The sequence below is a fragment of the Lontra canadensis genome, unplaced genomic scaffold (assembly GCF_010015895.1).
Source record: "Lontra canadensis isolate GAN:19392208 unplaced genomic scaffold, GSC_riverotter_1.0 scaffold28, whole genome shotgun sequence".
NCBI lineage: Eukaryota > Metazoa > Chordata > Mammalia > Carnivora > Mustelidae > Lontra > Lontra canadensis.
The window spans coordinates 2619421-2645186 of record NW_022631022.1 but is presented as its reverse complement, the minus strand read 5'-3'; the positions used below and the strand labels follow the sequence as shown (position 1 = coordinate 2645186).

Genomic DNA, 25766 nt, shown 5'->3' with positions numbered 1-25766 from the left:
TGATGCCTGGTCAGCACCTCCTTCCTCATTTTCTTCAAGAGGGCAGGTTATAGAAAACCAAAATAAACACATCTTTAAAAACAAAAGGCCCATTTTGTTTTTAGACTAAAAACAGGACCTGGGTAAATCTCCTGAGTAGGTAGTTCCATTCTGGATCTCCTACAGCTTGGAAGGCAGCCAGGACGTTACAAACCGCTTTGTGGTATATACAAGCCAGCTTTGGCCAGTCCGTTTTCTCTTGCCAGGCGGCTAACATCTGTTCGAAGTCAACAGTCTAACCTATGTCTTTCAACATCCATTCAAACCGAGGTTTAAGACTCACAACTTACGTCTTTTGCTAATGGAGAGGATATGAACCGAGAAGGTCTCATTAAAATGTGCAAACTTCATCTTAGGAGGAAGGTGTAACCTGCAGTCTAATACCAGGATCTGAATGCTTTCGTGTTCAGTGTCTTTTGAGGGGTGTTTTAAATTCCCTATTTACATGCAAATGTGTGTTACATTTTGAGAGTCAAGAGGTTTCTTCCTAGTAATTTTTACCGAGAATGATCTTGTTCTCAAGAATGAGGTCACCTGCCTCAGTCTTGCTTTCCCTTTGTCAAGTCCCTCCCTTAGTCTTCTTCTTGTTGCGACACCGACAATAGTTGGATTTTTACATACTACCTTGTCGGAATATTGTCCTTTTACCCACAGGACTGAGAGCTGCAACGAGTTAAGAAGACAAGCAACCAGTTAGTGGTAGAGCTACAACTCAGAGCCAACTTCTCTAGCTCTCAGAATCCCACGCTCCTATTTTAAATAAACCCCTAAGCGTATAGATTGATTGCTTTTCATCGCACAACAGTCTGCACAGTCTTTTCCAAGAAACATGCTCATTTAAACTTCTATGTAAGAGTAGCTCAAAATAACTTTTAATGAAATGTTGACTAATAAATACACTCATGGTCTCTTCTGGAACGGTTACAGAACAAGTTCTGCTTGAGGAGGGTCTTTCGGTTTTGTCTGGCTTTTCTGTTGCTTGGGCAGGGCAAATTGCTTTTATAAAATTAAGCAACTACTTAACTGTATATTCACCGGAAGAGGGACAGTATGGAGAAGTGAATCTCAGCTGTAAGTAGGAAGTTTTAACAGCTGTTACTCTGTAACTGTGATCAGTACGAAACCCCAATCTCCCAAGCACAGTGATTTAATGGCACATTCCCCAAGTCCAGAAATGGGGTTTAAACCATTCTGCTTTACTTTTTTGCCCCAGGGGAGGAACTAATCCTTTCCTCTGTTGCTATCTGGAAACCAGAAAGCTGCACGGACAGCTGTTTATCTGTACTTACTTTTTCTTTCTTTTTTTTTTTTTAAGATTTCATTTGTTTATTTGACAGAGATCACAAGTAGGCAGAGGCATGCAGGAGGGTGGGGGAAGCAGGCTCCTGCTGAGCAGGGAGCCCGATGCGGGGCTCAATCCCAGGACACTGGGATCGTGGCCTAAGCTGAAGGCAGAGGCTTTAACCCACTGAGCCACCCAGGCGCCCCTATCTGTACTTTATTTCTAAGCACATTTTTTCCACTGTGATGTCTCAACCTACAGGTGATGGCAGCCCCCCCAAAGCCCTCTACAGTAGAGAGTTCCTACCTGCTCCACCGAGAGGTGGCATCAGCTTGTGTTCTCAAGTGGCCCTCTGGCTCCTCACTTGTCATCCTTCTCTCCTAGACCTCAGCCTTGCTCTGCTCACAATAGTTCAGTGGCATCCACAGAACCTTTAATTGGTTTTCTTAAAAGAGGTATTGCTGACTGAAAAGGCTGGCTTGTATTTAAACTCTGCCCTTTGTGCAAATGCCAGACTTTCTCAATAGCATTTTAGAGTAAACTTTGTTTTGAGCATAATTACTAAATCTGACCAGAATACAGTTACAGTACCATCCGTATTGCTCAATGCTAAGACACTGCATGTCTACTTTTCCATATGGCACTAATTTTTGTTAAAGTGTTCCGAAACTTGAGTTCTTGATGGAACCATTTTCACGACTACACAACCTAAAGTTCTTGTTCCTTTTAAAGACGACCAGAGGGCCCATGGAAAGAAAATTTTCTTGGAGAGACAAAAGTTCCTCAGATGTAGTAACTTAGTTCCTGTAACTAAGCTTGGTTCTTCCCTACCCTGCTTCAGGAATCTGATTCTTCTTCCTCTTCCTCCTCCTCTTCGGGCACATGGCTCCTTGTGCTCAACTCCAGTGCCGTTTGGTTGATTGATGCTTCATTGTCAACATGAACCAACATCTGCTTTAGGCAAGGACATTATGGGTTAGTAGAAAAGACACTGGCCTCAAACCAGCAAATTCTTAAATATGTTTTAAAATCAGATTTCAGTTGCACCTTCATCCACAACAATTATCATCAGGAGGTAAGGCCACTTCCTATTTTTCCAATTTCTACCCTGACCCTCTTACCCCCACCCCGCCCCACTGCCAAAATGGGAGGAGACTAAATGCCGTGGATTTGACAGAATGTCAAATGTCTACAACCATGGTTCGTGCATTAAGAATTATGCTGGCTTAGGTGTGCTTTCAAATGGTTTTAAATGGCTTAAATACACCTGGGAGACAAAGTGCTCAAATATGGGATATTTAGAAAGAATAATATTATACTATTTTACTTGAGGGCATTAGTAGAAGGCGATGTTGAGGACTGGAACTCATTTTTTAGCACTATGCTTTGTAGTTGAAGCTACAATCTGTTCTTAAGTCCCAGGCTTACTTATTCATGAAGCAGTGGAAGTTCTGACAAACTCCTGCAAAGCTCTCCAACTCTCCCTGGGTTCACTGGAGTAACTACAGAGGTCAGATGGCTAGGAGGGTGCAGGCAATACCACAGTACCTAAGAAATCAAGGTCTGACTAGCTGGTAGAAAAGAGGCTGTTCCCGGTCTAAAACAGTGATACTGAAATAGCCAGTTTATAACGCTAGAACATTCTTATAAGCAATTCCCTGAGTCCTCTGGGCATGATAATGTAATTTACAAAAAGTTTTGGCCTCCAGGCAGCACCAGAGCAGAATGCACTTTGCATTCTCTCCCTAGGCCCACACCTGATTCAACTTACATCAGGTGACTGTTCAGGTGCAGGCTGAGAAGACAACATCTCATCCCCTCTCCTAGAACTAATCATTGATTGGAGGGCCAGTTCTTCAACCTAGAAGAGAAGAGGTGAGGACACTTTGCTTACTATTTCACCGGACTACTGACATGGGTAAAATTTGCTGAACACGCTGTCAAAGGCTTAACAGCATGAGGAGAAGTGAAAACAGCTATTCTAGAGGGAAGGATGGGGCTTTTAATCTTTTCCCACATTTTAAGGAAAGGAGCCAAGAAAAACCTCCAGCTCCTTCCCCCTGGGTGTACAGATATCTCGAAGCTGTGGCAAGACTTTCATTCCCCTAGATAGGTAAGATCTGGGTAGAAAAGCCAAGTGTGCCCTTAAAAAAGCAAGCCATCTTCTGATTCCACAGAAGGCCAATTCCCCAGACTTCCCCCCCCCCCCCCCAAGATTTTATTTATTTATTTGACAGAGATCACAAGTAGGCAGAGGCATGCAGGAGGGTGGGGGAAGCAGGCTCCTGCTGAGCAGGGAGCCCGATGCGGGGCTCAATCCCAGGACACTGGGATCATGACCTGAGTGGAAGGCAGAGGCTTTAACCCACTGAGCAACCCAGGCGCCCCCAGACTATGGAATTCTACCCAGTAATGAGAAAGGGAAGGCTGGAAGAATAAAAAGTACACACACACAAAGAATAGAAAGTACAAGTGTTTCCTGGAGCGTAAAGGAACTGAGGCTTTAGAGATCATCCTCACCATCATACAGGACATACACCCACCGGGTACTTTGTACAGGTACTAGTGATACTAGTGGTACTAGTGATACAAGAACATAATTAAGTGCGCCCATTACAACTGTCCTGAGCAAAGTAATATTTATATTATGTCGCAGCTGTACAGTGCTTTTCAGCTTAAAAATGGCCTTCATAACCTGCATCGCATTTGGACTTAAGATCCTGAAGAAGAGTTCTTGTCAACATCATCTCACTGGGACAGAGGGTGGATTAGGCACAGGTGTGGGAAATGGCCCTGGTGCACCTAAATCTCGTCCGGGCCGTGGAATCCGCAGCAGCTGCCAGAAGAAAAGCTATTGGGAACGGCGCGCTACAAGTCTCTTTCCTCAGGGCCTCGCTTGCTTTCTTTGCACAACGGATCTACTCTCCTCTGGCTTAACAATACTGGAGCTGTTTCAAGCGCCAAATGGAGCCAGTAAACAGTGGCTAGCACATGCTGAAGGAACTCGGGAGGAAGCGGTCCGCACATGGTGTGCGGAGCACCTGCATTTACGTGTGTTGGGAGCGTGGCGGGGACTCTGCCGCACGTACACATCGCTGGACCTCAGCCTAGACCTGCAGGATCCAGATTCTGACACGAGTGGGCTCGCAATATCAAACACACTTCCCAAGGGCTTGTCAACCACCAGGTGGACGCCGCCGACGCCTAGGGTTCCCGCGGTGGCGGAGGGGTGGGAGAGAATTGGGGGGTCACCTTGAGCCGGTTCAACTGGTCGTGCAAGGCCGCCTTCAACCGCAGCAGCGTCTCCTCCTCCTTGCGCAGCTCCTGAAGCCGGCTAAGCATGGCGTCCCCTCCCGCCCACCTTCTGCCTGGCGCTCGGTAATGACGTCATGAGCCCCGCGTTTCCGGAAACACAGCGGCGGACTGGGCGGGGCTGGAGCCTCGTGGGCCAAGGCGCTTCCGGCTCGCTGCGCGTTACCGTTCGCTGCTACCGCCTGCTGCTTCTGGGTGTGCACGCTCTGCCCAGCACAATTCCGGATTTGTTTGTTTTATTTATTATTTATTAAGATTTTATTTATTTGACAGAGAGATCACAAGCAGGCAGAGGCAGGCAGAGAGAAAGGAGGAAGCAGGCTCCCCGCCGAGCAGAGCCCGATGCGGGGCTCGATTCCGGGAACCCGAGATCATGACCCGAGCCGAAGGCAGCGGCTCAACGCACTGAGCCACCCAGGCGCCCCCAATCCCGGGTTTTTAACCGAAAACACTGGAGTTCAGTAATCACCAGGAATCCTAAAGCACAGGGCGTGGAGCAATAAAGAACTTGGGAGGTAAAAACGGTCAAGTACCCACTTCCAAATGCTGCTTTTGAGCAGTACTCCCAGCATCATACTTTCAATGTTTTTGCAACAGATGGCTCTTTATAACTCCACAAAACCTGCAGACGCACCTGAGGGCAGAGACCCAAAACACAAGCAACTAGGGCAGAGTCTCACAAGCCCTGTTGATTTTTGCAGGCAAGGATTCCTGGTCACCTGATAGTGGTTCCCAGGAGGCAGCACAAGTTGTAACAGGAAAATAAACCATTGCTAACATTCAGTTGGGACGCGGTGCCTTTCACCGCTAAGGGATGGAGATCGATAACCTGGATCTGGATTTTAAGGTTACCAAAGGAAACCAGATGCAAAACCACCCTTATAAGAGACAAAACATAGGTCAAGACAGGTCAACCCTTAAGGTGGTCAAGATACGCTGACAAAACAGGGTAGGAAAAAACCCCAATGACCTTTTTTTAAAAGATTTTGACAGACCACAAGTTGGAGAGAAGCAGGCAGAGAGAGCAGGAAGCAGGCCTCCTGCTGAGCAGAGAGCCCAATGTGGGGCTCCATCCCAGGACTCTGGGATCATGACTTGAGCCGAAGGCAGAGGCTTTAACCCAGAGCTACCCAGGCGCCCCCACAATGTCCTTCTGGACACACTTCTCTGCGATATACTCAACATATCCATCCCTTCACTAAAACTGCAAAAACCCAAGTAGTTCTGGAAAATGCTTCTGACACCCTATACTATGGGTCAAAATAGTGAGGGTAGCATTTCCTCTAATAACTGTACTCTATCGCAGCAAGTTAATAGGAACCTTTGTGGAGGAACCATCAATTAAAAAAAAAACAAAACTTTGACAGAAAGCTACCACAAGCAGGCAGAGAGGGGAAGCAGGTTTCCCACCAAGCAGAGAGCCCGATGCGGAGCTCGATCCCAGGACCCCAAGATCATGACCTGAGCCCAAGGCAGAGGCTTACTGAGCCACCCAGGCGCCCCAGGAACCATCAATTTCTTACTGCTGTACCTTGAAGTACATAGATCCTGCCCTCTTGTGGTACTGAGAAAAAAAACCTCTTAAGTAATTTTACCTGTTTCCAAGATGTAGTTTTTGGTTTTGGAGGGAGGAGTGATATATCTTTTTAAAAAAGATTTTAGAGAGCAAGCCTGCAAGTGAGCACGTGAGGGAAGAGGAAGAGAATCCCAAGCAGAATACTCACTTAACTTGGGGCTTGACCCCATGACCCATATGACCCAAAACCAAGAATGGATGCTCAACCGATGAGGCACCCAGGTGCCTGGAGGAGTGCTAAATCTAACAGCTTCTGCACATTTAAGAAGTCTTTTAACCACCTGCATCTCAAAACATTACAAACTGATTTTTTAATCTGGATTTATGCAGCATTCTTCTTCCCATCCAATGGCATGGACTGTAAAGGCAAGGCCCTGTTTTACACCAGACTCTAAAATGGAAAATAAGAGGCCCGAATTATGAGGGAACAAACAAAATTCTGAACAAGATTCACAAACACATCCAGCAAGTCTTGCTTCTCAATGGCTTTGATCATGTCTTTATTCAAAATTAGCTGTCCAAAATTACTTGACTTTTATGAATAAATGTTAAGTTTTTAGGCAGCAGGCTTCTCTGCAGTGGGTTTCTTTTCTGCAGGCTTCTTATCAGCTGCTGGTTTCTTGGTAGCTGCAGCCTTTTTCCCCACCACAGGTTTCTTCTGCTTCTTCACACTAACAGCCTTCTTTCCTTTCTTCCCTACCACAGGCTTCTTGCCTGGAACTCCCTTTTCATCTGATTTGGCTTCTAAGGCTGCCGCCGCCTTATCCATCCGGAGTTTGTGCTGCAACAAATTAACACAAAAACCTAAGAATCCTATCTTTCAAAAAAAAGTTAATCTATCATCAAAAACCAAACTCTCACTCACATTCTTGGCCTGGCGAAGAATGGTGTTCCGGCGCATGGTCTTTGCATAGGGGTTTAGCTTCAACATGATTCTCAGGTTCTTCAGTGGATTCTTCTTTAGGACCCTGCGATGAATCTTCTTGCTGTTAAAAAGGAACATTATTATCTTATTCACATTACCCACATTTCTGAAATAGCCAACAGTATGCATCTGAGGCTTTAGCAACAGCAGGTATCACAACTTTACCGTGGTGCTCGGAGGGCTCTTTGGATCTCTGGACTTTTCAAGATTCTGCTAAGGTCTGTATTAAGCATCTTATGCATGGGAAGGCTGAAAAGAAAAAAATGCTGGACAGTAAGATGCTCAATTCCTATTTCTCAGAGTTCCCTCAGAATTTCCATTACACTACCGCTGTTCAGAATATCTCACCATTTCACAATACTGAATCTGAACATAAAGGTCACATTATTTAGAAAACATGCAAACCAATTCTGAATGTAAATATTCACAGCATGAACATCTGTGTTCAACATAATGAACACAAAGAACACTCACTTGTAGTTACTCTTGAGGGAGGCAGCCTTACGCCAAGTGCCATAAAGATCGTCTAACTTGCGGAAAGCACTTTCAGTCCAAATGCAGAAACGTCCCACATGCCCACCAGGAGCAAGTTTCAAAATGTTCAGTTTGCTTACATTAAGTAAAGTAATTCCTTTTGAGGGGAAAACAGAGTTAGGGAGCCTGTATTTTAAATACAAGAAATACAAATCATGTTTATGACTTTTGTGTTACATAAGGTATCTGAAAACTATGTCACTAATTAGGCAATTTCAACCATCATTGGTGTACTTATTCAGCTGAGTATCAGAAGTTCCACATAATCATGTGTTTCAGAAACACGGACCATAAAGTGGAATCTCATCATAATAAAAGCTGAGGAAGCTTGCATCATATGGGCAATTGAAGTAAGCAGTACAATTACCAGGAATGTTTCTGAAGGCCTTGATGATACCATTGTCTTCATTGTAGATGATGCAGGGTCCCCTGCGCTGGATACGACGGCGGTTTCTCATTTTGCCCTTGCCAGCTCTCATTCGCTGAGAGGCATAGACCTAAAAAGTGAGAACATTTAGTTTTTAGATTAAGATACAAACCCTGCAATTGAACTTCAAAGTTAAACTCCCACTTTACAGATGATGAAAAGGAGCCACAACTAACTGCCCAACATTAACACACAGCAGCAAATGGCTATCAAGATTCAAAACCCAAGTTACAAGGTTTTAGAGTCCTTTTCTCCTATCCACTGAAGTTACATTGTCCTCCAGACACCTTCTGAAATTTAAAAATCTGATAGCAGATTTGTGTCAAGGACCACCGAAATAGAAATTTGTTCATTAAGCCTACCTTTTTGATATCATTCCAGGCTTTAAGTTTTTTAAGAAGCAAAACAGCCTCCTTGGTCTTCTTGTAGCCTTCAACTTTATCTTCAACCACCAAAGGAAGTTCAGGAACTTCCTCAATACGATGACCTGACAATGCCAAGTAACACCAACAAATATGATTACCCCGAACGTTTTGAAAAAAATCAAGAAACATTTCATATACTCCACGAAAGCAAAATAGCGTACAATGTGCCAAATCAGAATTTCCACAAATATCATGTGTTTCAGAAACACGGACCAACTGAGTGGAATCTCATCATTTTGACCATTTAAAACAGAAAAGGGACATGATGAAGTCTGAGCGGAAAAGTTTTCTAATACACGAAATCACTACATTCCACTTAGTTCACCAGTTATTACACAGTATTCACCAATGACTTACTATAGATTGAAATAGTCCGAACTATTATTTAATATAGGGATTCTGGGATGAATAGAATCCATACAATTATTAGCATGAATAAAATGGGTTAGGTGGAGAGAGAAAAAAGTAACAGTATTTTGTACCATTTCTATAATAAAAAATATCCAAACCTTTAGACATGACCAGCGCTGGTAAGGCCGAGGCAGCCAGGGCAGAGCAGATGGCATATCGCTTCTGTGTGGTGTTCACTCTGCGATGCCAACGGCGCCAGGTTTTGGTGGGTGCAAACATGCGGCCCCCACGACACATCTATTTTCCCAGTTAAGAATCACATTTCGTAGGAATTTAAGGATTGGAAGACTTATGTCTTGCTCAGTAAGAATTTTCGTCACCCTTCTGAACCAGCTTACTGACAGCAGGCAACTGTCGCTGAGAACAGAGTAAGACGCAAATTACGACATCATTGCAAGCAGAACTTCCTCACACCAAGCCTCTATCTGCCCAGGGCAAGGTTTAACTTGAACACTATTAGTATGCTGAAAAAATTTTCAAAAACTGCTCATATGAATTAACCAGGTCATGTCTGATAAATTCCACAACGGCTGACCAATCCAGAGTGAAACAAAGGATACATTTCCAAAGGCACCCTGGCCGGAACGGTGAGTCCCACCGCCTCGAACTCTGGGAATTCGAGCCACAGCTCTGCCAGTACCCCAAGACTCAGCACTGGTTTGATGACCTGAAATTGGGAAAAAATACAAGTCTTAGCTATTCAACCATACCAATCTAGAACTATCACGCATGATATCAACAGCATCAGAACATCCAGGTAAATCATGTTGATTCAGAAACACGGACCAATGGAGTGGAATTTCATCACTGCTGTTAAGCAGGTCTTAAAACATCAACCCTTAAAAAATCCATACCTGCTAATTCACTGACAGCATATGGCTGTCTGTTGTTTTTGCGCAAGTTGGTGTGAACAAAGTTCACAATATCCGGTCGAATGGGAGCCTTGAACACAGCAGGCAAAGTAACATTTTTGCCAGATGATTCCCCCTTTTCCGAGTACACAGATATCAACGGGCGAGCACACGCCTGGGGAAAAAAAAAAAAAGATATTTATGTTGACAGATGATATCAGAGACACTATTCTCCCCTATCAACAATACCTTTAAAGACTGAATTACAGAAGAGATTTGTATTTGGGCTGGTAGACAACACGCAAAGCTGAAACCAAGGCTGTTGCTAACACATCAGGTTTATTAACTTCAATAAATTCTTACACTTAAAGGACATTCAGAACCTCAAAATCTACCACAAAATTTACCATTCATCTTTCAACCCAGACCGTACAAAAATGATCAAAAGCATACTGAAAGGTTTGCAAAAATGCCATTTAATGCCACCATGGGTCAACAAATCTAGTCTACCACAGCTCTACTTAAAATTTATGCCCCTGGTCCCCCTTCATCCCCAACACATCACAAGAAACTTACCAGCAAAAATAACTGGTCGTATTACTTTTTGCTCAATCTTTCCAAAGATGTACCACCTTAAAATAAACCTACTGAAGTTCTGAGAATGGCTTACATGATCTGCTGGACCTCATCTCCCATAATCTTTTCCAGACATCACTGTCCCTACACTCAGGGCCATACCCCTTCTGCCTCAGAAGTAGTGGTCTTCATCCTAAAGAGGCTCAGCTTGTCTCCTCACACCCCTTCAGGCCACCTTTTGGAAAGTTTCTCTGATCACTTTAAGGCCCAACTACTGCCTCCACTCCCATTCCCCATGTTCCCAACAATCATGACCAACAAGTATTCTGTTCAAATTATGATCCAAGCATCACAAGTGGTTTTTTTTGTCCCTTTTTTCTCACTGAACTCTCCATGGCACAAAACACTACACATTATTTGTGGAATCCAGTGCATGTGACAGTCGTACTATGAACTAAGAATTCGAAGTTTAGGGTGCACCAAACGGAACAATTTTTAAAGTAAGAGGATCGGGAAGCTTTTGTAGAGGCTATTCGTAAATGAACACAGACAAGAATTAAGAAGAAAATGGATATGCAAGTCTTTTCAAAAAATCTATCTCGAAACACAGGAATAGTCCTTACTGAACCACCCGTGAAAATTCAAGGCCCAAAATTGATTTTCACTCCGATTTAGCGTTAGGCCCCCAAAACTTCCGAACTGTCAATAAAACCCATGCCTTCTACGATCCACGGAAAGCTAAAATCCCAAAGGTTCCTCTGCACCTGAGAGCGATCTGGAATCGCCCTGTGCTGGGACGCCCACGTTGCCTCTAAAATGGCTGCCGTAAAGCCGCCCTACTCAACTCCGAGCCACAAACAAGATGCCTTTGACCCTCGTCTCCTTTTCTTCGCTTTCTCTTCTAAAGATTTTATGCCCCAAGCCCCCAACCCATTCCCGCCGGGACCCGAGAGCAGGGAAGAGCCCACCAGAGAGAGCTTCCACTCACCATCTCGGGGAGAGGAGAGGGCCACACTCCTCTCAACCCGGCGGCTCCTATAGGAAAAGGAAGTACCTACCACTTCCGCTCTATATGTAAGCTTCCACTCGTCCGCCAACACGCCCCGCCTCAGAACCAATCCAGAGACACAAAGTATCACTCTTCCACCCTATAAAAATAAAAAATAGAGCATTATTTCTTTATATGTATCAAATTACGGTATCTACTGACTTTCAAAGCCAAGAAAAGCGCTTAGAAACAAGGGACTCCTTTTCGCGGAATATTCCGTGAGGAGGCGTGGCAACTCTCGCGAGAAGAGGTTTCCTTTCCCTTTCGACCGCTGCAACTTATTTTAACTTTTTCTTTAGGGAATGGAAAACTGCGGAGACGGAAAAGACCCCTGTGTCCTCTAGAACAAAAGATTAACTTTGTGGACAAACGGGGCCTGGCGGGCGTGGGTGGGGTGTAAACGTAGTCCCGGCGAGAGGGTCATGACCCCGGACGTCAGCGGCCGGCGCGCAGTTCAGTTTGGCGGTCTCGCATCTGCAGTCGAAGTGGGGTGTGATGTGGTCCCGAATAAACCGAGCGGCGGAGGAGTTTTACTCTCGTCTCCTGCAGTGAGTTGTAGCCCGTGCTGTTGCCTAGGGTGCGAGGGCAGCAGCTCTCCCGCGGCATGTTTTTCGGTCTCCGCCCCCAGCCCCTTGCCCCTGCTTTGGGAAGAAGCGCCTTGTCAGTTCTCGGGGGCGCCTAAGTTACAGACTAAGGCAGCTTTCCTGGGGTCTGGGAATTGGGGAAGGTCGGTTATCTGCTCCGTTGTGGGGTTGGCCCTGTGGGGGCTTGCTTGTAGTCTCCTATAGAAGAAAACAACTCTACGTTATCAGTCGGGGTGGGAGGTGACAAGTTTTTCAAGAGGCGCTTTATTCATGCCGGTAGTGCACGGAATTTAGGATATGCTGACGACACCTCTCAGAAGATGGAAAAATAGATGTCGGCCTCCTTCATCTGTTTAAAGCCTTTCCGGAGTGAAACGTAGTGTCTATTCAGAATAACTGTTCGTGCTGCCGCTGTAATAATAACGTAATAGTGTGTGTTTTTTTTTTTGTTTTTTTGTTTTTTTTTTTAAGCACCTTTATTTCACTGTGCTTTAAGAGTATTCTTAGGCGCGCCTGGGTGGCTCAGCGGGTGAAAGCCTCTGCCTTCCGCCCAGGTCATGATCCCGGGGTCCCCGGATGGATCCCCGCATCTGGCTCTCTGCTCAGCGGGGAGCCTGCTTCCTCCTTTCTCTGCCTGCTTCTCTGTCTACTTGTGATATGTGTCTGTCAAATAAATAAATAAAATCTTAAAAAAAAAAAGTATTCTTAAAGTGAATTGCTAGTACAAAGGGGGATTCCATCTAGTTCTGCATCCAACTTTAAAATCTAATCCAGCAGGTCTCAAATTTGAGTTTGCATCAATCACCTGGAGGGTTGTCCAAACCCAAGATTGCTGGACTTCATCTCCAGACTTTCTGATTTAGTAAATCTGGGTGGGGCCAAAGAATTCTGACAAATTCCAGGTGAAACCTCTTGCTGGCCTCACACCACATTTGAGAACCACTGATGTAATCTAAGCCTTTATTTTCTAAATGCCATAATTTTTCATTATTTATTTTGATTGCTTTTTTTCCTTTCCTACAAAAGTAGTGTGCCTGGGTGGCTCAGTCCCTTAAGCATCTGCCTTTGGCTCAGGTCACCATCACAGGGTCCTGGGATCCAGCCCCTCAGGGGAGCCTGCCTCTCCCTCTCCTGCCTGCCACTCCTCCCTGCTTGTGCGCGTGCGCTCTCTCTCACTGTCAAATAAATAAAATCTTTTAAAAAAAGTAGTAATGCTTGCCAATTTTTTGAACATTATAGACAGAGCACTAGATTCTTCAATAATGTCTTGGATGGCTTTTAGTGTGAAACCCTATAGCTCTAGTTCATTGTTTTTAACTGTTGTGTAATATTTCATTCTATGCCTGTCTTATGTTTATTTAACCAGTTCCCCATTGATACAGTTTTATTTGGACCCTTTATAGCTCTGAGTTGTTTCAAGAAGCTTAGTCTTTTTCTCTACTTGTAAGCATAAAAGTCTCTTTTACTTCTCTTGAGTCTTTCACAATGCCTTCACATCCAGCTGCCTACTGGAAATTTCCACGAGACCTCTATCTGCGAAACCGAATTCATCTTTTCCCAACAACAACACTCTGCTTCTGAAATCCCTTCTCTGAACTAGAGTTCCAAATCAAGGTTCTCACTTCTCTTTTCGAGCCCCCCGACCCCCTCCCCTGCCCCATTCCATCTAATCAGTCACCTTCTGCACTTGTCTCCCCTCTATCTCTACTGCTTTTTTGTTCAGGCCATTGTCACTTACTCACAGCTATTTTTCTGGCCTCCAAGGTCATGCCCTCCATCTCATGATCAGAAAGGTATTTCCCATTTAAAACATTTTAGTGGGATATCTGGGTGGCTCAGTCAGTTAAGTGTCTGCCTTCGGCTCAGGTCCTGATCTCGGGGTCCTGGCATCAAGCCCCATGTAGGGCTCCCTGCTGCTTCTGTTTCTGCCTCTGCCCCTCTCACCTGCTCATGCTCACTCTCATGCTGTCTCTCTCTCTCTCTCAAATCTTTAAAATAAAATCTTTTAGTGAGCTCCTCTTGGCTTTCAGGATGAATTTCTACTAGTATAGCAACATGTCTTCCATTGTGCCAACACAGCACCCTCCACTCACCTCTGTTGGAGCGCCCATCACCTTGTATTCTAGCTGTTGGCTCTTTGGGCTTCAGTCAAGACTAGGAACCAGGGACTATGTTTTTGTTGTATATCTGGACACCTATAAAGAGCGCCTGACTATAACATACAAGATTGTCGAATAATTGATTGAATGACATCCCTCAGTTATACACAAAGGACAAATATCTTTAAAAATAAATCACTGTCTTGTCCAAAATGGCAAAAGTGAATCATTCACACGCCTAGCTCTCCTGTTTTTATTTCAGTAAGTCAGAGTAGATCAAATAACAAATGGTATCTTGAAACAATTCCATTGGGCTTCTTTAGGTCTTTAAAGATTAGTATCTCAGAGTGTAGATCAGGCTGATGTGCATTTTGGTATGTTTAATGGTTTATTGTTCACATGCTTTGGGATGACTGTTTTAGAACTTTCTTGAATGAAATGATAATTATTAATTATATCTGAGAGTTTTGTGCTTATCAAATTAGTATACTAAGTTTTTAGTGACAGCTCATAAAAATAGAGAGAGGATAGATGTTTCTATTTTAACCATAGAAATCTAGGGCTGGGAACCTTAAATAACTTTTCTGTGGTTACCCACTGATTCAGTGCAGATCAGAATCGAGTGATTTTTACTTACCTTGAGTTACATGCTAAATTACATTTCAATAGTAACTGATGATGTGTTTTATAAGATAAGAGAGTACAGGTAGGTAACCTGATTTCCTTCTGCCTCTGAGAAGCCACTGTGCCCAGTTGTGGGCAGCAGTCTATTAATTTCTGCCACATCTCTTTTTTCTCATACTCTTTTTTTTTTTTAAGATTTTATTTATTTATTTGTCAGAGAGAGAGAGAGAGAGAGAGAGCACAAGCAGGGGCAGTGGCAGGCAGAGGGAGAAGTAGACTCCTCGCTGAGCAGAGCCCGATGTGGGACTCATTCCCAGGACCCTGAGATCATGACCAGATCCAAAGGCATCTTAACCGACTGAGCCACCCAGGAGTCCCTTCTCATATTCTTTTCCTGCTTTTTTGCCTCTTCCCAACCATGCCTTAGGGCTGCCATGACTACTTTGCATTTTGCTTTTCTCACATGTCATGCAAAGGTAAAGTGATGACTACTGAATTTAAATGTCAGAATACTGTAGCTCTGTTTTTCATATGTAGTTCTTCATTTCAGGGAGTTTGATGAAGAAAAGAAAGGAGTCCATAAAGATCCATTTATCTATGAGGTATGAACAATTTATTTCGTTTTTAAACACAACTCAGTAATCCTAACATTCTGCTTCTTTAAAAGTTGGGTTCATTGAAGTTAATTTAGAGTAAATCCCACCCTTTTAGAGTACAGTTCTATGAGTTTTTACAAATGCATTCAGTCATATAACCAGCCCTATGACCAACATCCAGAACATTTCTGCCACCTCCAAAAATATCATGTACCTTTATAATCAGCCCTCTGTTTCTGTCCTTTTCCAGGATGTCATATAAATAAAATCACGCAGTATGTAGTCTTTTGGCTTCTATCAAGGAATGTAGTACATTTGAGATTTATCTATGTTTTGTGTGGATCAGTAGTTCATTCCTTTTTATTGTTGGATAGTATCCCATTATATGGATGTGTGATGCATATCTACTTACCAGCTGGTGGACACACGAATTGTTTTCAGTTTTTCATAGTTACGAATAAAGCTGCTATAAATATTCCTGGATTTATTAAGCATCTGATATATGCCAAGTGTTTCATAGCGAAAGTCCCCATAAGGTTTAATCTATAAAATAACTAGTGAACTAAAAGTAATTATATGCTAAAAGACAAATAAGCTGTAGAGAAATAGCCATATAAGATAAAGGTCAATATCATATATATAAAATACATAAAAAATTCTTAAAAATCAAAGAAAAGTGACAACTGTAATAGAAGAATAGACAAAAGACATAAATAAATAAATAAGCCCAGAAAGAAAATTACAAGTAGAGTTATTTCTTACTGTTGGACTTTTCACTAACCAAACACAGGAATTAAGTATATCCAGGTAAATGTATTAATCCTTCCTCATTGGAATTCTTGCTTAATACATATATTAGTTTCCTAGGGCTGCTGTAACCACAAATTGTTATGCTTAAAACATGAGAAATTTATTCTGTTGCTATTCTGGAGACTAGGACTCTGAAATGGAGGTGGCAGGAGGGCCAAGCTGCTATTGAAGGCTCTAGGAAAGGATCCTTCCTCGGCTCTTCCTAGTTTCTGGTGGTTTCCTACAATCCTTGGAGTTTCTTGCTGTGTAGACACATCACTCTATTTCTGCCGCTGTTACTAGATTGCATTCTATGTGTGTCTATGTCTGTAAATCTTTCCCTCCTTATAAGTACATCAGTCATTGGAAGTAGCCCCCCGCCCATCCACGTTAATCCTTAACTTGATTACATTTGCCAAGACCCTTTTTCTAACGGTCACATTCAGAGGAACCAGGGGTTAGGACTTCACCGTATCTTTTGGGGACATATTCAATCCACAACAGTACTTGAAACTCAAGAACCTAGTAGATTAGAACAATACAGCATCCTTTGCTTTCTGAACTTGGTATCTAAATGCTTTAAGATCCAAACTGAGAAATGAAACAGATTCAAGTAATGAGAGTTACTTGTCAATGATAAGCCTTTGAGAGACTGCTCACCTTCATTAATAATCGAATAAATTTGAAAAAAGCAGTAACAAGACACTATTTTTTGCTGTGAGATGGTAAAAATAAACAGTGAAAATACTCTGTGTTGCCGTAAGTGATGGGAATGCAAATATATGGGGGCAGCATATTTGCAAGGCAATTTGGCAAAGTCGGTGTGATTCTAAGTATTCATCTTAAGAAAGCAATTCAAGGATGTCTGTTATTGTTTATTGCAGCAGGTAACTTAAAAATATCCAAATGTTGAACAAAATGAGATTAGTTATATGATGGTAGAGCCAAAGAACACTTAATAGATGGAAAGAAGTGTATGATACAGATGTCATATTTTTATTAAGCAAAATCTTATCTAGATATCTTAATACTTAATACATTTCTACTTAAGGGGATTTATTTATGCGTCTGGGAAAAGATCTGACAAAATAGGTGCGAACCATGCTAGTGACTAGTGATTATCCTGGCTAATTGAATTATATGTGTATTTTTAAAAAATCACTTAGCTTTCTATTTTCAGACTTTTCTGCAATAAACATGTTTGCAATTGGAGTGAAAAAATATACAGTTCCTAGAGATTGATAAAAGTCCTAAGTTCCATAGTACAATCAGAAGAAAAGATCATATTTATAAACTGCTAATTACATGGTACAATATAGTAAATGCAGTATGAGTCACGAAAGAAGAAGTCTGTGTGATCCTAATCAAAAGAAAGCTCTATAATCGGGATGCACTTTAGGGAGGCCTTGAAGCATGTGTAGAGGTGAATAGAGCCAGGTTTGTCTAAACATGAAAAAACACGGCGAGGAATAAATGCAATCTTCTCTTTACAACATTATGTCTTGTTCAAATTCTCTTTCTCGGCCGCTTGAGTAAAACTAGTCTTTAAGTGTTTAAATATTTGTACTAATAGGTATGTGTGTATATGTAATGTTGCTTGACATTATCTATTTTTAATAGGCTGATATTCAAGTGCAGTTGATCAGCAAAGGCCAACCGAATCCTTTGAAAAATATTCTAAATGAAAATGACCTTGTATTTGTCATGGAGAAATTGGTAAGTAGTGCTTGGGCTTTGCACTTGTTTAATTCTTTTTTTTTCTTTTTTATTTAAAATTTTATTTTTAAGTAATCTCTATCCTCGATGTGGGGCTCGACCCAGAGATTAAGAGTCGCATGCTCCACGAACTGAGCCAGCCAGGCACTCCTGTGTTTAATTCCTGGTAGCCAAATTCAGTTTGCAAATGATCTCAAATGTGCACTTTTTTTTAATGAGCATACTAGGAAAGTGGATTCTAATTCTTTCAGAAGTAGATACAGTGGTGTCCAATAGAAATATAATGAGAACTGTATAGGTAACTTAAAATTTTATAGTAGCCTGATTAAAAAAAAAAGTGAAATTAATTATACAATAAAATTGACTTTTTTCTTTTGTTGTCCACTTCTTTGAATCTTGGCACATGTATAGACTCTGGTAATCACCACCACAATCAGGGCACAGAACAGTTCCATCACCCCAAACAGCTCCATCATGCTATCCCTTGAAAATGCCCTGGCAACCACTGATCTCTTCTCCCTTGGTGTAGTTTTATCTTTTTAAGAAAGTCGTGAATGGACTCACACAGTGTGTAACCTTTCGAGTCTGGCTTCTTTCACTCTGCATAATACCTTTGAGATTCATCCAAGTTGTATGCATATCAGTGGTTCATTTCTTGTAGTTGCTGAGTACATTCTGTGTATGGATGGACCATCATTTATTTATCTAGTCACCCTCTGAATGACGTTTGGGCTTTTTTCTGTCTCCAGTGATCGTGAATAGAGCTGCTGTAATCATTTATGTACACTTTTTTTTGCATAAACATGTTTTTTCTTTATGGTAAATACCGAGGCGTGGGGTTGTCTGCAATTAGGTTTAATAATGCTTTTTATTTAGTCTCATAAATGTGATAATACCATTTCAAAGCACAGTTAATGTAAAAATCATTAATGAGATATTTTACGTTTTTTTCCCCTATGCTGCATCTTCAAAATCTGGTGCGAATTTACACTTAACATTTTCATTTGGTCTGGTCCCATTTCCAGTACTCAGGAGCTGCGTGTGGCCAGTGACTGTCGTATTGAACAGCACAGCCTAAGTAGCTATGACTCATGAAGTTCTACTTGAATTTTTGTTTGTGAAATGTAACAGAAAACGTCTTACCTTTTGCATCACTTTATAATTCCAGCTTGAAACCTTTGTGTTTTAATTATGGTGTTTTGGCAGAGTAATTATAATGATTTTTATTGAGGGGTGATAATGCCGTCAGGTTACACGGTTGCTTTGGGACCAGAACCCATTCCTTTGACTACATTGTTTCCTGAACTAGATTGGAACAGACTCTAATAGGGGAAAGTGGAGGTGCTTTTAGAAGGAACTCTTCTGTTTAATGCTTTAGGATCCTCATGCTGTCTGGTGAAGGAACAGGGAGCTTTTCATTTGAATGCATACAAAAGCTCCTTTTGAGGAAAAGGGGCAACTTTGTCTTTTATGTTAATGAAAGGGCATTATTACTGCTTATCTATAGTAGACAGATGTTTAGAAAATAATTATAGGTGAGTTATATGGTTGAATTTAGACTTTTTTTATGGGGAGAAGGGAAAATGTATGTAGAGTAAAGCCAAAAAAAAATTAAGATGTTCAGGTGAGGATGAGTCACCTAGGAAAAGATAAGGATGAGCCAAGGGGGATGTTGGAATGTGGGTTAGGATTCTAGTGAGGATGCAGCTAACAGTTTTGGGAAGGTCCCTGCAATCCACTGGGGACCTGGCATTTTTGGATGAAGAGCAGTCAAAATGGCCATTGTCTCTGCAAAGATCAGTAGAGCTTAAAGCATGAATTTTAGGTAGTAGGGTATTAAGTAGAAGAAAAAAATGACATTTTGGGTACCACCTGTTCTAGCACCTCTTTGGAAAGCCAGGCTTAGAAGGGACTGAGATCTGTGATCCTGCAAAAGAAATTCAAAGTTGAGGAAATATCTGGGTCTGATACCTATTAAGTGGGCAGAGTATTTACTGCCCGAAGAGCTTAATGGATAAGATCCAGAGTTTTGAAGTCTGGACTATTTAGATTCAAATGTTGCAGTTGCCACTCACTGGGTGTGATTCTAGGCAAGTTATTTAGCCATTGGCTACCTCAGTTTTCTCATCTATAAAATAGAGTTGTTGGGGCGCCTGGTTGGCTCAGTGGGTTTTAAAGCCTCTGCCTTCGGCTCAGGTCGTGATCCCAGGGTCCTGGGATCAAGCCCCACATTGGGCTCCCTGCTCAGTGGGGAGCCTGCTTCCCTGCCTGACTCTCTGCCTACCTGTGATCTCTGTCTGTCAAATAAATAAATAAAATCTTAAAAAAAAAATAGAGTTGTTAATGGGGCATCGGGGTGGCTCAGTCGGTTAAGTGTTTGACTTGGGTCATGATCTTTGGGTTGTGAGATCAAGCCCTTTGGGGCTTTGTGCTCAATAAGAGCCTTCTTGAGATTCTCTCTCTTCCTCTCCTTCTGCCCCCCCAAATAAATAAATAAAATCTTTTAAGAAAAAGTTAATAGTAATAGCTATTTCAGGATTTTTATGAAAAGTAACAGAAAACTTAGAATAGTAGGTGTTACATAGTAATGCCCAGGAAATATTAACTCTTGGGGTTATTGTTATTATTGGCAAGGCTGAATTATGTAACTACTTAAACATGGAGATATTAGAAACACATAGGTTCAGACCTAGTCCTAAAAGGAGTAGATTTAATGAGTAAGGGCTCTGGCCCTTTGAGTTCTGGGAGTGAAAAATCAGGAATCTTCCACAGGGTTTCCCTTGGTGTTTTGTCTTTGATTCATCATTTATACATGTTGGAGACTTCCTTTTCCAGTGGCATCAGATGCTTCCTCTGTCAGTAGCAATTTAGATCATTATCTTTTTACAGGACAGCGGAAGTGCTTCTGATGGCAAGATTTGGTGGTATCAGACTGGTCTGTAGCTGTGATTTCTTGCCATCACCCAGTCATTTGTGCTTAAGGGTTTGGAAACCAGTACATTATGTTCTAACGTAGTGAAGAATTGGCTGGTAAATGTTCTTTCACCTGACTAAATAATTTAAAAATATTTTTTAAGCCTTTAGACAAGGAAGAAACAAGTCATGTTGAAGAACCACAATGTGAAGAAACAGCTATTTCTGATTTCTCTACTGGGGAGAATGTTGGACCACTTCCTTTACCAGTTGGGAGAGCAAGGTAAGTTTTTCTTAGCATTGGGCTAAGTGGAGGGCTGGAAGCTCGAATTTAAATGAAAGTGTTCTTAGGGGCACCTGGGTGGCTCAGTGGGTTAAGCCTCTGCCTTTGGCTCAGGTCATGATCTCAGGATCCTGGGATCGAGCCCTGCATCAGGCGCTCTGCTCAGCAGGGAGCCTGCTTCCCCCTCTCTCTCTACCTGCCTCTCTGCCAACTTGTGATCTGTCAAATAAATAAATAAAATCTTAAAAAAATTAAAAAAAAAATGGAAGTTTTCTTAGAAACATTGGGGAAAACAATATGTATGTAGTCCAGGTCCTTCCCTCCTTTCTTAACCCTCTCCCTAGACATGATACCCAAATCTTCAGGGATGGCTTTACTTGAATATCCCACAGGTGTCTGAAGCATGACCAAGAAGACTGTGTCCTGGTCCCTTTCTCCACTTCCCCATACCATTTGCTCTTGCTTCTTAATTGTGTGTGTGTGTGTGTGTGTGTGTTTTTAAATTTTTATTTATTTGACAGAGAGAAATCACAAGTAGGCAGAGAGGCAAGCAGAGGGGGTTGAGGGAAGCAGGCTCCTCGCCAAACAGAGAGCCCAATGTGGGGCTCGGTTCCAGGACTCTGAGATCATGACCTGACCCGAAGGCAGAGGCTTAACCCACTGAGCCATCCAGGTGCCCCATTGCTTTTTTAATTGTTTACTTTGTATTTGGTTCCCTTCTAGTCTTTCTTCCTCACTGCCACCAGAGATCTTTAGAAATCACTGAAAGCATGGTTGTGTTGCTTCCTTGCTTAAAAGTCATTTGCTGGTTCTTGTTGCTTCATGATACAATCCAAATTTCTTATGAATGACACATAGGAACCTTCACTCTCTACTACAGAGCTCCGCCACCAGGGGAGCCATAGCTAGTGGGCATTTGGAAATACACAGGGGTACTTTTTGGTTGTTACAGTGTCTGAGGGGAGCGATTGGCCTGGGCTATGGATAGGGAACATCCTACAGTGCAGTGGGCTCTCCTGCTCAAGGAGGAATTATCCCACCCCGATCGATGCCAGCAGTGCCCCTGTTAGAAAGCCTGCTGTCCCGTCTACCAGCCCACCTTCACTTCCTGCCTCCCTGCTCTGTAGTTGAGTGCAGCGCTCCCGAGCTGGCCGCCCGCACTTCCACAACCAAAGTTACTGCTGTCAAGGAGTTCTGGAGGATATAAGTTATATAAATAATAACAGCAGATGATAAGGACTGTAGTAATAATACTCACAAAGTGACTCCCTGTGGTGGTTTTTGTTTATTTTGTCAGGTAGAAGCTTTTGACATTTTTCTGTTATCAGTCTTTTATGGCTTCTTGATTTTAAGTCATGTTTGACCTTTTTTTCTTTTCTCCCCTGAAACATAAACATTATCGGTGTTGTTTTCTCCATCCAGTGCTTGTTTGGATTTATCCCTATGCTTATCATTGCCTTGCCTTGCATTTGGGACCTTCTTTTTGGGGTTATTGTATTTCCTTTCTGAAGCACAATCCCTAGAACTTTGTTGAACATCTGTTGGTAATAAATTAAGTTTTCATCTCTGGAAAATTTCCAGCTACAGTTTTTGGTAAGTTTTAGTTATGATACACTTTCAAATTTACAAAAAAGTTGAAAGAATAGCACAGGAACTTCTGTATACCCTTGACCCAGATTTGCCAGTTATTTACATGTTGCCGAATCTGCTTTGTCATCTTCTCTCTCATTCCTCCTCCTCCTCATAGTCCTCCCGCACTCTGCCACCTATATAACATACTCTGGTCACCCACACACATTTTTTAAATGAAATATTGAGAGAATGTTGGAGATACTGTGCTCCTTTACCTCTAAATACTTCACTATGCATTTTCTGAGAACAAGTATATTCTCTTATGTAACCACAGAATAATGATCAAAATCTGGAAGTTTAACAGTTACAGTACTTTTATCTCATTCACAGACTATTCAGTTTTCCTTAAGTGTTCCAGTGCCTAATGACCTCATGCATCTTTTCATGTACTTACTGGCTCCTTTTTTTTCCTTGCCCCAGCTTTATTGAGGTATAATTAACGTATCATACCTATTTCTTCTGCTTCACCTCACAGCCTACTTTGACTCCTACTGAATCTCTACCCTACCCTATTGGACTCCCTGCTTGTAGATAGCTACATTCTCGTCACTCTCTGGTGTATGCCTGGTGTGTCCTTCTCCCACTTCATCACTGGATGAAATATTTATGTAGTTTGCCACTTAATTTCCAGATTTTTGTTTCTGGGATACTAGGGTATTGGAATTTATAATTAGAAACATATTTGGTCTTTGTCCAATGTTCCTGGCACAGAGTTCTTAAAACCCTTAGAGTTTCCTAAGGGAGGAGAAAGAGGAAGGTGTCTTCTGTTATGTTAGTGAGGTAGCTTTTGGGGGCACCTGGGTGGCTCAGTTAGTTGAACAGTCGGCTCTTATTTTCTGCTCAGGTCATAATCTCAGGGTCCCGGGATCCAGCCCTGCATCAGGCTCCCTGCTCAGCAGGGTCTCTGCTTGAGGATTCTTTCTCTCTCTTCCTCTCTCTTTGCCTGCCCCGCCCCTGCCCTCCTGCTAACATGCTTTCTCTCTGTCTAAAATAAATAAATCCTAAAAAAAAAAATGAGGTGGCTTTTGAAAAGCCCCTAGGTAACTTGGGGTTTGAGGGGGTGGGGTTGCCAGAGTACCAACCCTGTGATTAGAGAGTTAGAACATTCCGCCAAACCCCTACCTCCAGGGAGGGGAGAAGGCCTGGAGGTTGAGTTCAGTCCCCGATGGCTGGTGGTTAATCATTTCATGCCTGTGTGACTAGGGCTTCATAGAAAACCAAAAGGAGAGTGTTTGGAGAGCCTCTGGGTTGGTGAACAGGTGGGGATTTGGGGAAAGTGGCTCACTAGAGAGGGCATGGGCGCTCCACACCCTTTCCCCATACCTTGCTCTGTGCATCTCTTCATCTGGCTGTTCCTGAGTTATATCCTTTCATAATAAACCAGTGATCTAGTAAGTAAAGTGTTTTTCTGAGTTCTGTAAGTTGCCCTAGCAAATTAATTGAACCTAAGGAGTACTATAGCTGGTCAGTCAGAAGCACAGGTGAACCTGGACCTGCATTTGTCATCGGAAGGTGGGTGGCAGGGGAGAGGGGGGCGTCTTATAGGACTGAGACCTTAACCTGTGGCATCTGATGCTGTCTCTGGGTAGATGATGTCAGAATTGAGTTGAATTGTAGGACACCCAGCTGGTGTCAGAGAACTACTTGGTATGAGGAAAAACCCCACACATTAGAGTTGGGGACAGAATCTTATTTGGTGACCAGAAGATCAGTGTCAGAATCATAGGTGCCCTTCATCATATCTTTGGAAATGAAAACTTGGTTGATGGACAGTTTCTACTTACAGTTTGTTCTTCCTACTCTTGTTTTCAAGGCAGTTAATCGGACTTTACACCATGGCTCACAATCCTAATATGACCCACCTGAAGATTAATCAGCCGGTTACTGCCCTTCCTCCCCTGTGGGTAAGGTGCGACAGTTCAGATCCTGAAGGGACCTGTTGGCTTGGAGCTGAGCTCGTCACCACAAATCACAGCATTACAGGAATTGTCTTATATACAGTCAGTTGTAAAGGTGAGAGCTCACTCATCTTACTTTTGTGGGGGTGTATATTTATTTATTGGTACTATTATTGTGTTGTGGTTTTTACTGAAAACATATTGTGAAGAAAGAAGTGGAACTTGTCAGCCACCGGGAACCTACTCTGATGTGTGACTTGTGGCATATAGGAAGTATTCCAGAAACAGAGCTCCAAAAATTGAACAGGGGTTTATGGCTTTGTTAGTTTTATTTGGGTTTCATTTGGTTTATATGTGTGTATTTTTGGAAATTTTCATCAGAGGATTAAAAAAATGGAATATAACCATATAATTCCTATCTCATAGTAGATGTTTAATTATATTTTTGGTAGTAGCATTCTTACTAAACCCTGACATCAGATTTGTGTCCAGTGTGCAGTAAACCAAATCTCTAATGAGTCACTGGGTTTGAAGCAGAGAATGTTTTATTATCAGAAAGGCAGCCCGTAGAGAGGACAGGGGAATATTCCAAAATCTGTCTTCCCGACTGCGCAAGTTTATGATCCGAGGGATTGAGATTGCATACATATTGATGAAAAGGGCATGGGAAGCTTGTGACTATTCCTGTGGAAAGATGGAGCCTGTGCATTGGGCAAACATAGGTAACATCTATCCCATGATCACTTGGGGGTGGAGATTAACACCAGAACAAGGCATGATTCTGTCTCTGACACCAGGAAGTTATCTTAGGACAAGGAGCAGGAGCTATGGGCATCCCTGAGCCCCTGGAAACTGTTTGACAGGGTCTGGGCTCATTATCTTGGGTAAGGGATGCAGAGCCTTGCTTGTTCGTAGGCTGGAGTCGTTATCAGTTGACCTCGAGACCAGGCTTCTGCACAGGCAGCTAGTGGATTCGTTAGTGGGGTCCGAAAAGATGGAATGGCCGATGAGAGAGAAACAGGTCTCTGAAAAACCAGCTTTAAATTTTCTGCTGTGTTTCAACCTCATTGACCCTACAGGGCATGGTTTCAGTATTGACCTTTGTTCCACTTTCCTTCCCTTGTCAACATTTCATCTGGATTTAAAACTTAATTTCAGCAATGACTAGTGTGAAGTTGTGCTGCCCTCAGAATTTGAGGGGTTGTCATTTTCCAACTCTAACAGTA

The 25766-nt window shown here is 42.5% G+C and overlaps 3 protein-coding genes and 4 non-coding genes across 11 annotated transcripts in view; 1 reads left to right on the top strand and 6 right to left on the bottom strand.

Moving 5' to 3' along the window:
• Positions 1-2089: 2089 nt before the first annotated feature.
• SNAPC5 (small nuclear RNA activating complex polypeptide 5) lies at positions 2090-4696 on the bottom strand. 3 transcript variants are annotated; one of them, XM_032864641.1, is made up of 3 exons: positions 4574-4696; positions 3093-3182; positions 2090-2275 (listed from the first exon to the last, which is right to left on the bottom strand). In XM_032864641.1, the coding sequence occupies exons 1-3, from the start codon at positions 4661-4663 to the stop codon at positions 2159-2161; spliced, it is 297 nt and encodes a 98-aa protein (XP_032720532.1). In that variant the 5' UTR covers positions 4664-4696; the 3' UTR covers positions 2090-2158. The 3 variants fall into 3 exon arrangements, with proteins under 3 accessions (XP_032720532.1, XP_032720533.1, XP_032720534.1); XM_032864642.1 differs by having other exon boundaries at positions 2090-2272; XM_032864643.1 differs by lacking the exon at positions 3093-3182 and having other exon boundaries at positions 2090-2272.
• Positions 4697-6679: 1983 nt separating this feature from the next.
• On the bottom strand, positions 6680-11461 carry RPL4 (ribosomal protein L4). Its single transcript, XM_032864638.1, has 10 exons — positions 11347-11461; positions 9786-9957; positions 9492-9598; positions 9030-9168; positions 8458-8582; positions 8036-8165; positions 7609-7765; positions 7300-7383; positions 7075-7195; positions 6680-6990 (listed from the first exon to the last, which is right to left on the bottom strand). Exons 1-10 carry the CDS (start codon positions 11347-11349, stop codon positions 6766-6768), a joined length of 1263 nt encoding a protein of 420 aa, XP_032720529.1. The 5' UTR covers positions 11350-11461; the 3' UTR covers positions 6680-6765.
• On the bottom strand, positions 7914-7983 carry LOC116872141. The gene has a single exon (XR_004383606.1). It is a non-coding gene; the product is annotated as a small nucleolar RNA SNORD18 (small nucleolar RNA).
• On the bottom strand, positions 8689-8760 carry LOC116872140. The gene has a single exon (XR_004383605.1). It is a non-coding gene; the product is annotated as a small nucleolar RNA SNORD18 (small nucleolar RNA).
• Positions 9229-9327, bottom strand: LOC116872144. The gene has a single exon (XR_004383608.1). It is a non-coding gene; the product is annotated as a small nucleolar RNA SNORD16 (small nucleolar RNA).
• LOC116872142 lies at positions 9672-9743 on the bottom strand. Its single transcript, XR_004383607.1, has one exon. It is a non-coding gene; the product is annotated as a small nucleolar RNA SNORD18 (small nucleolar RNA).
• Positions 11462-11651: 190 nt separating the features above from the next.
• The window catches only part of ZWILCH (zwilch kinetochore protein), a 37326-nt gene continuing 23211 nt past the window's right edge, over positions 11652-25766 (top strand). The window contains exons 1-5 of one of the 3 annotated variants that reach the window (XM_032864636.1): positions 11652-11954; positions 15264-15315; positions 17719-17814; positions 20892-21010; positions 24456-24655. In XM_032864636.1, the coding sequence (XP_032720527.1) occupies positions 11902-11954; positions 15264-15315; positions 17719-17814; positions 20892-21010; positions 24456-24655 (520 nt within the window). In that variant the 5' untranslated portion in view covers positions 11652-11901. Of the gene's footprint in view, positions 11955-15250; positions 15316-17718; positions 17815-20891; positions 21011-24455; positions 24656-25766 lie in introns of all 3 variants that reach the window. The other 2 variants (XM_032864635.1, XM_032864637.1) reach the window with 2 other exon arrangements.

Bases quoted from the DNA above. Each gene is read 5' to 3' on its own strand.
- SNAPC5 (XM_032864641.1), bottom strand. From the start codon at position 4,663: ATGCTTAGCCGGCTTCAGGAGCTGCGCAAGGAGGAGGAGACGCTGCTG. The intron at 3,183-4,573 runs GTGACCCCCCAA...CTTCTCTTCTAG, and splicing joins ACCAGTTGAACCGGCTCAAG to GTTGAAGAACTGGCCCTCCA. The intron at 2,276-3,092 runs GTAAGTTGAATC...CCTTGCCTAAAG, and splicing joins CACCTGAACAGTCACCTGAT to CAGATGTTGGTTCATGTTGA.
- RPL4 (XM_032864638.1), bottom strand. The intron at 9,599-9,785 runs GTATGGATTTTT...TCCCAATTTCAG, and splicing joins TGCTGTCAGTGAATTAGCAG to GTCATCAAACCAGTGCTGAG. The intron at 8,166-8,457 runs GTAGGCTTAATG...CTCACTTTTTAG, and splicing joins CCTGGAATGATATCAAAAAG to GTCTATGCCTCTCAGCGAAT.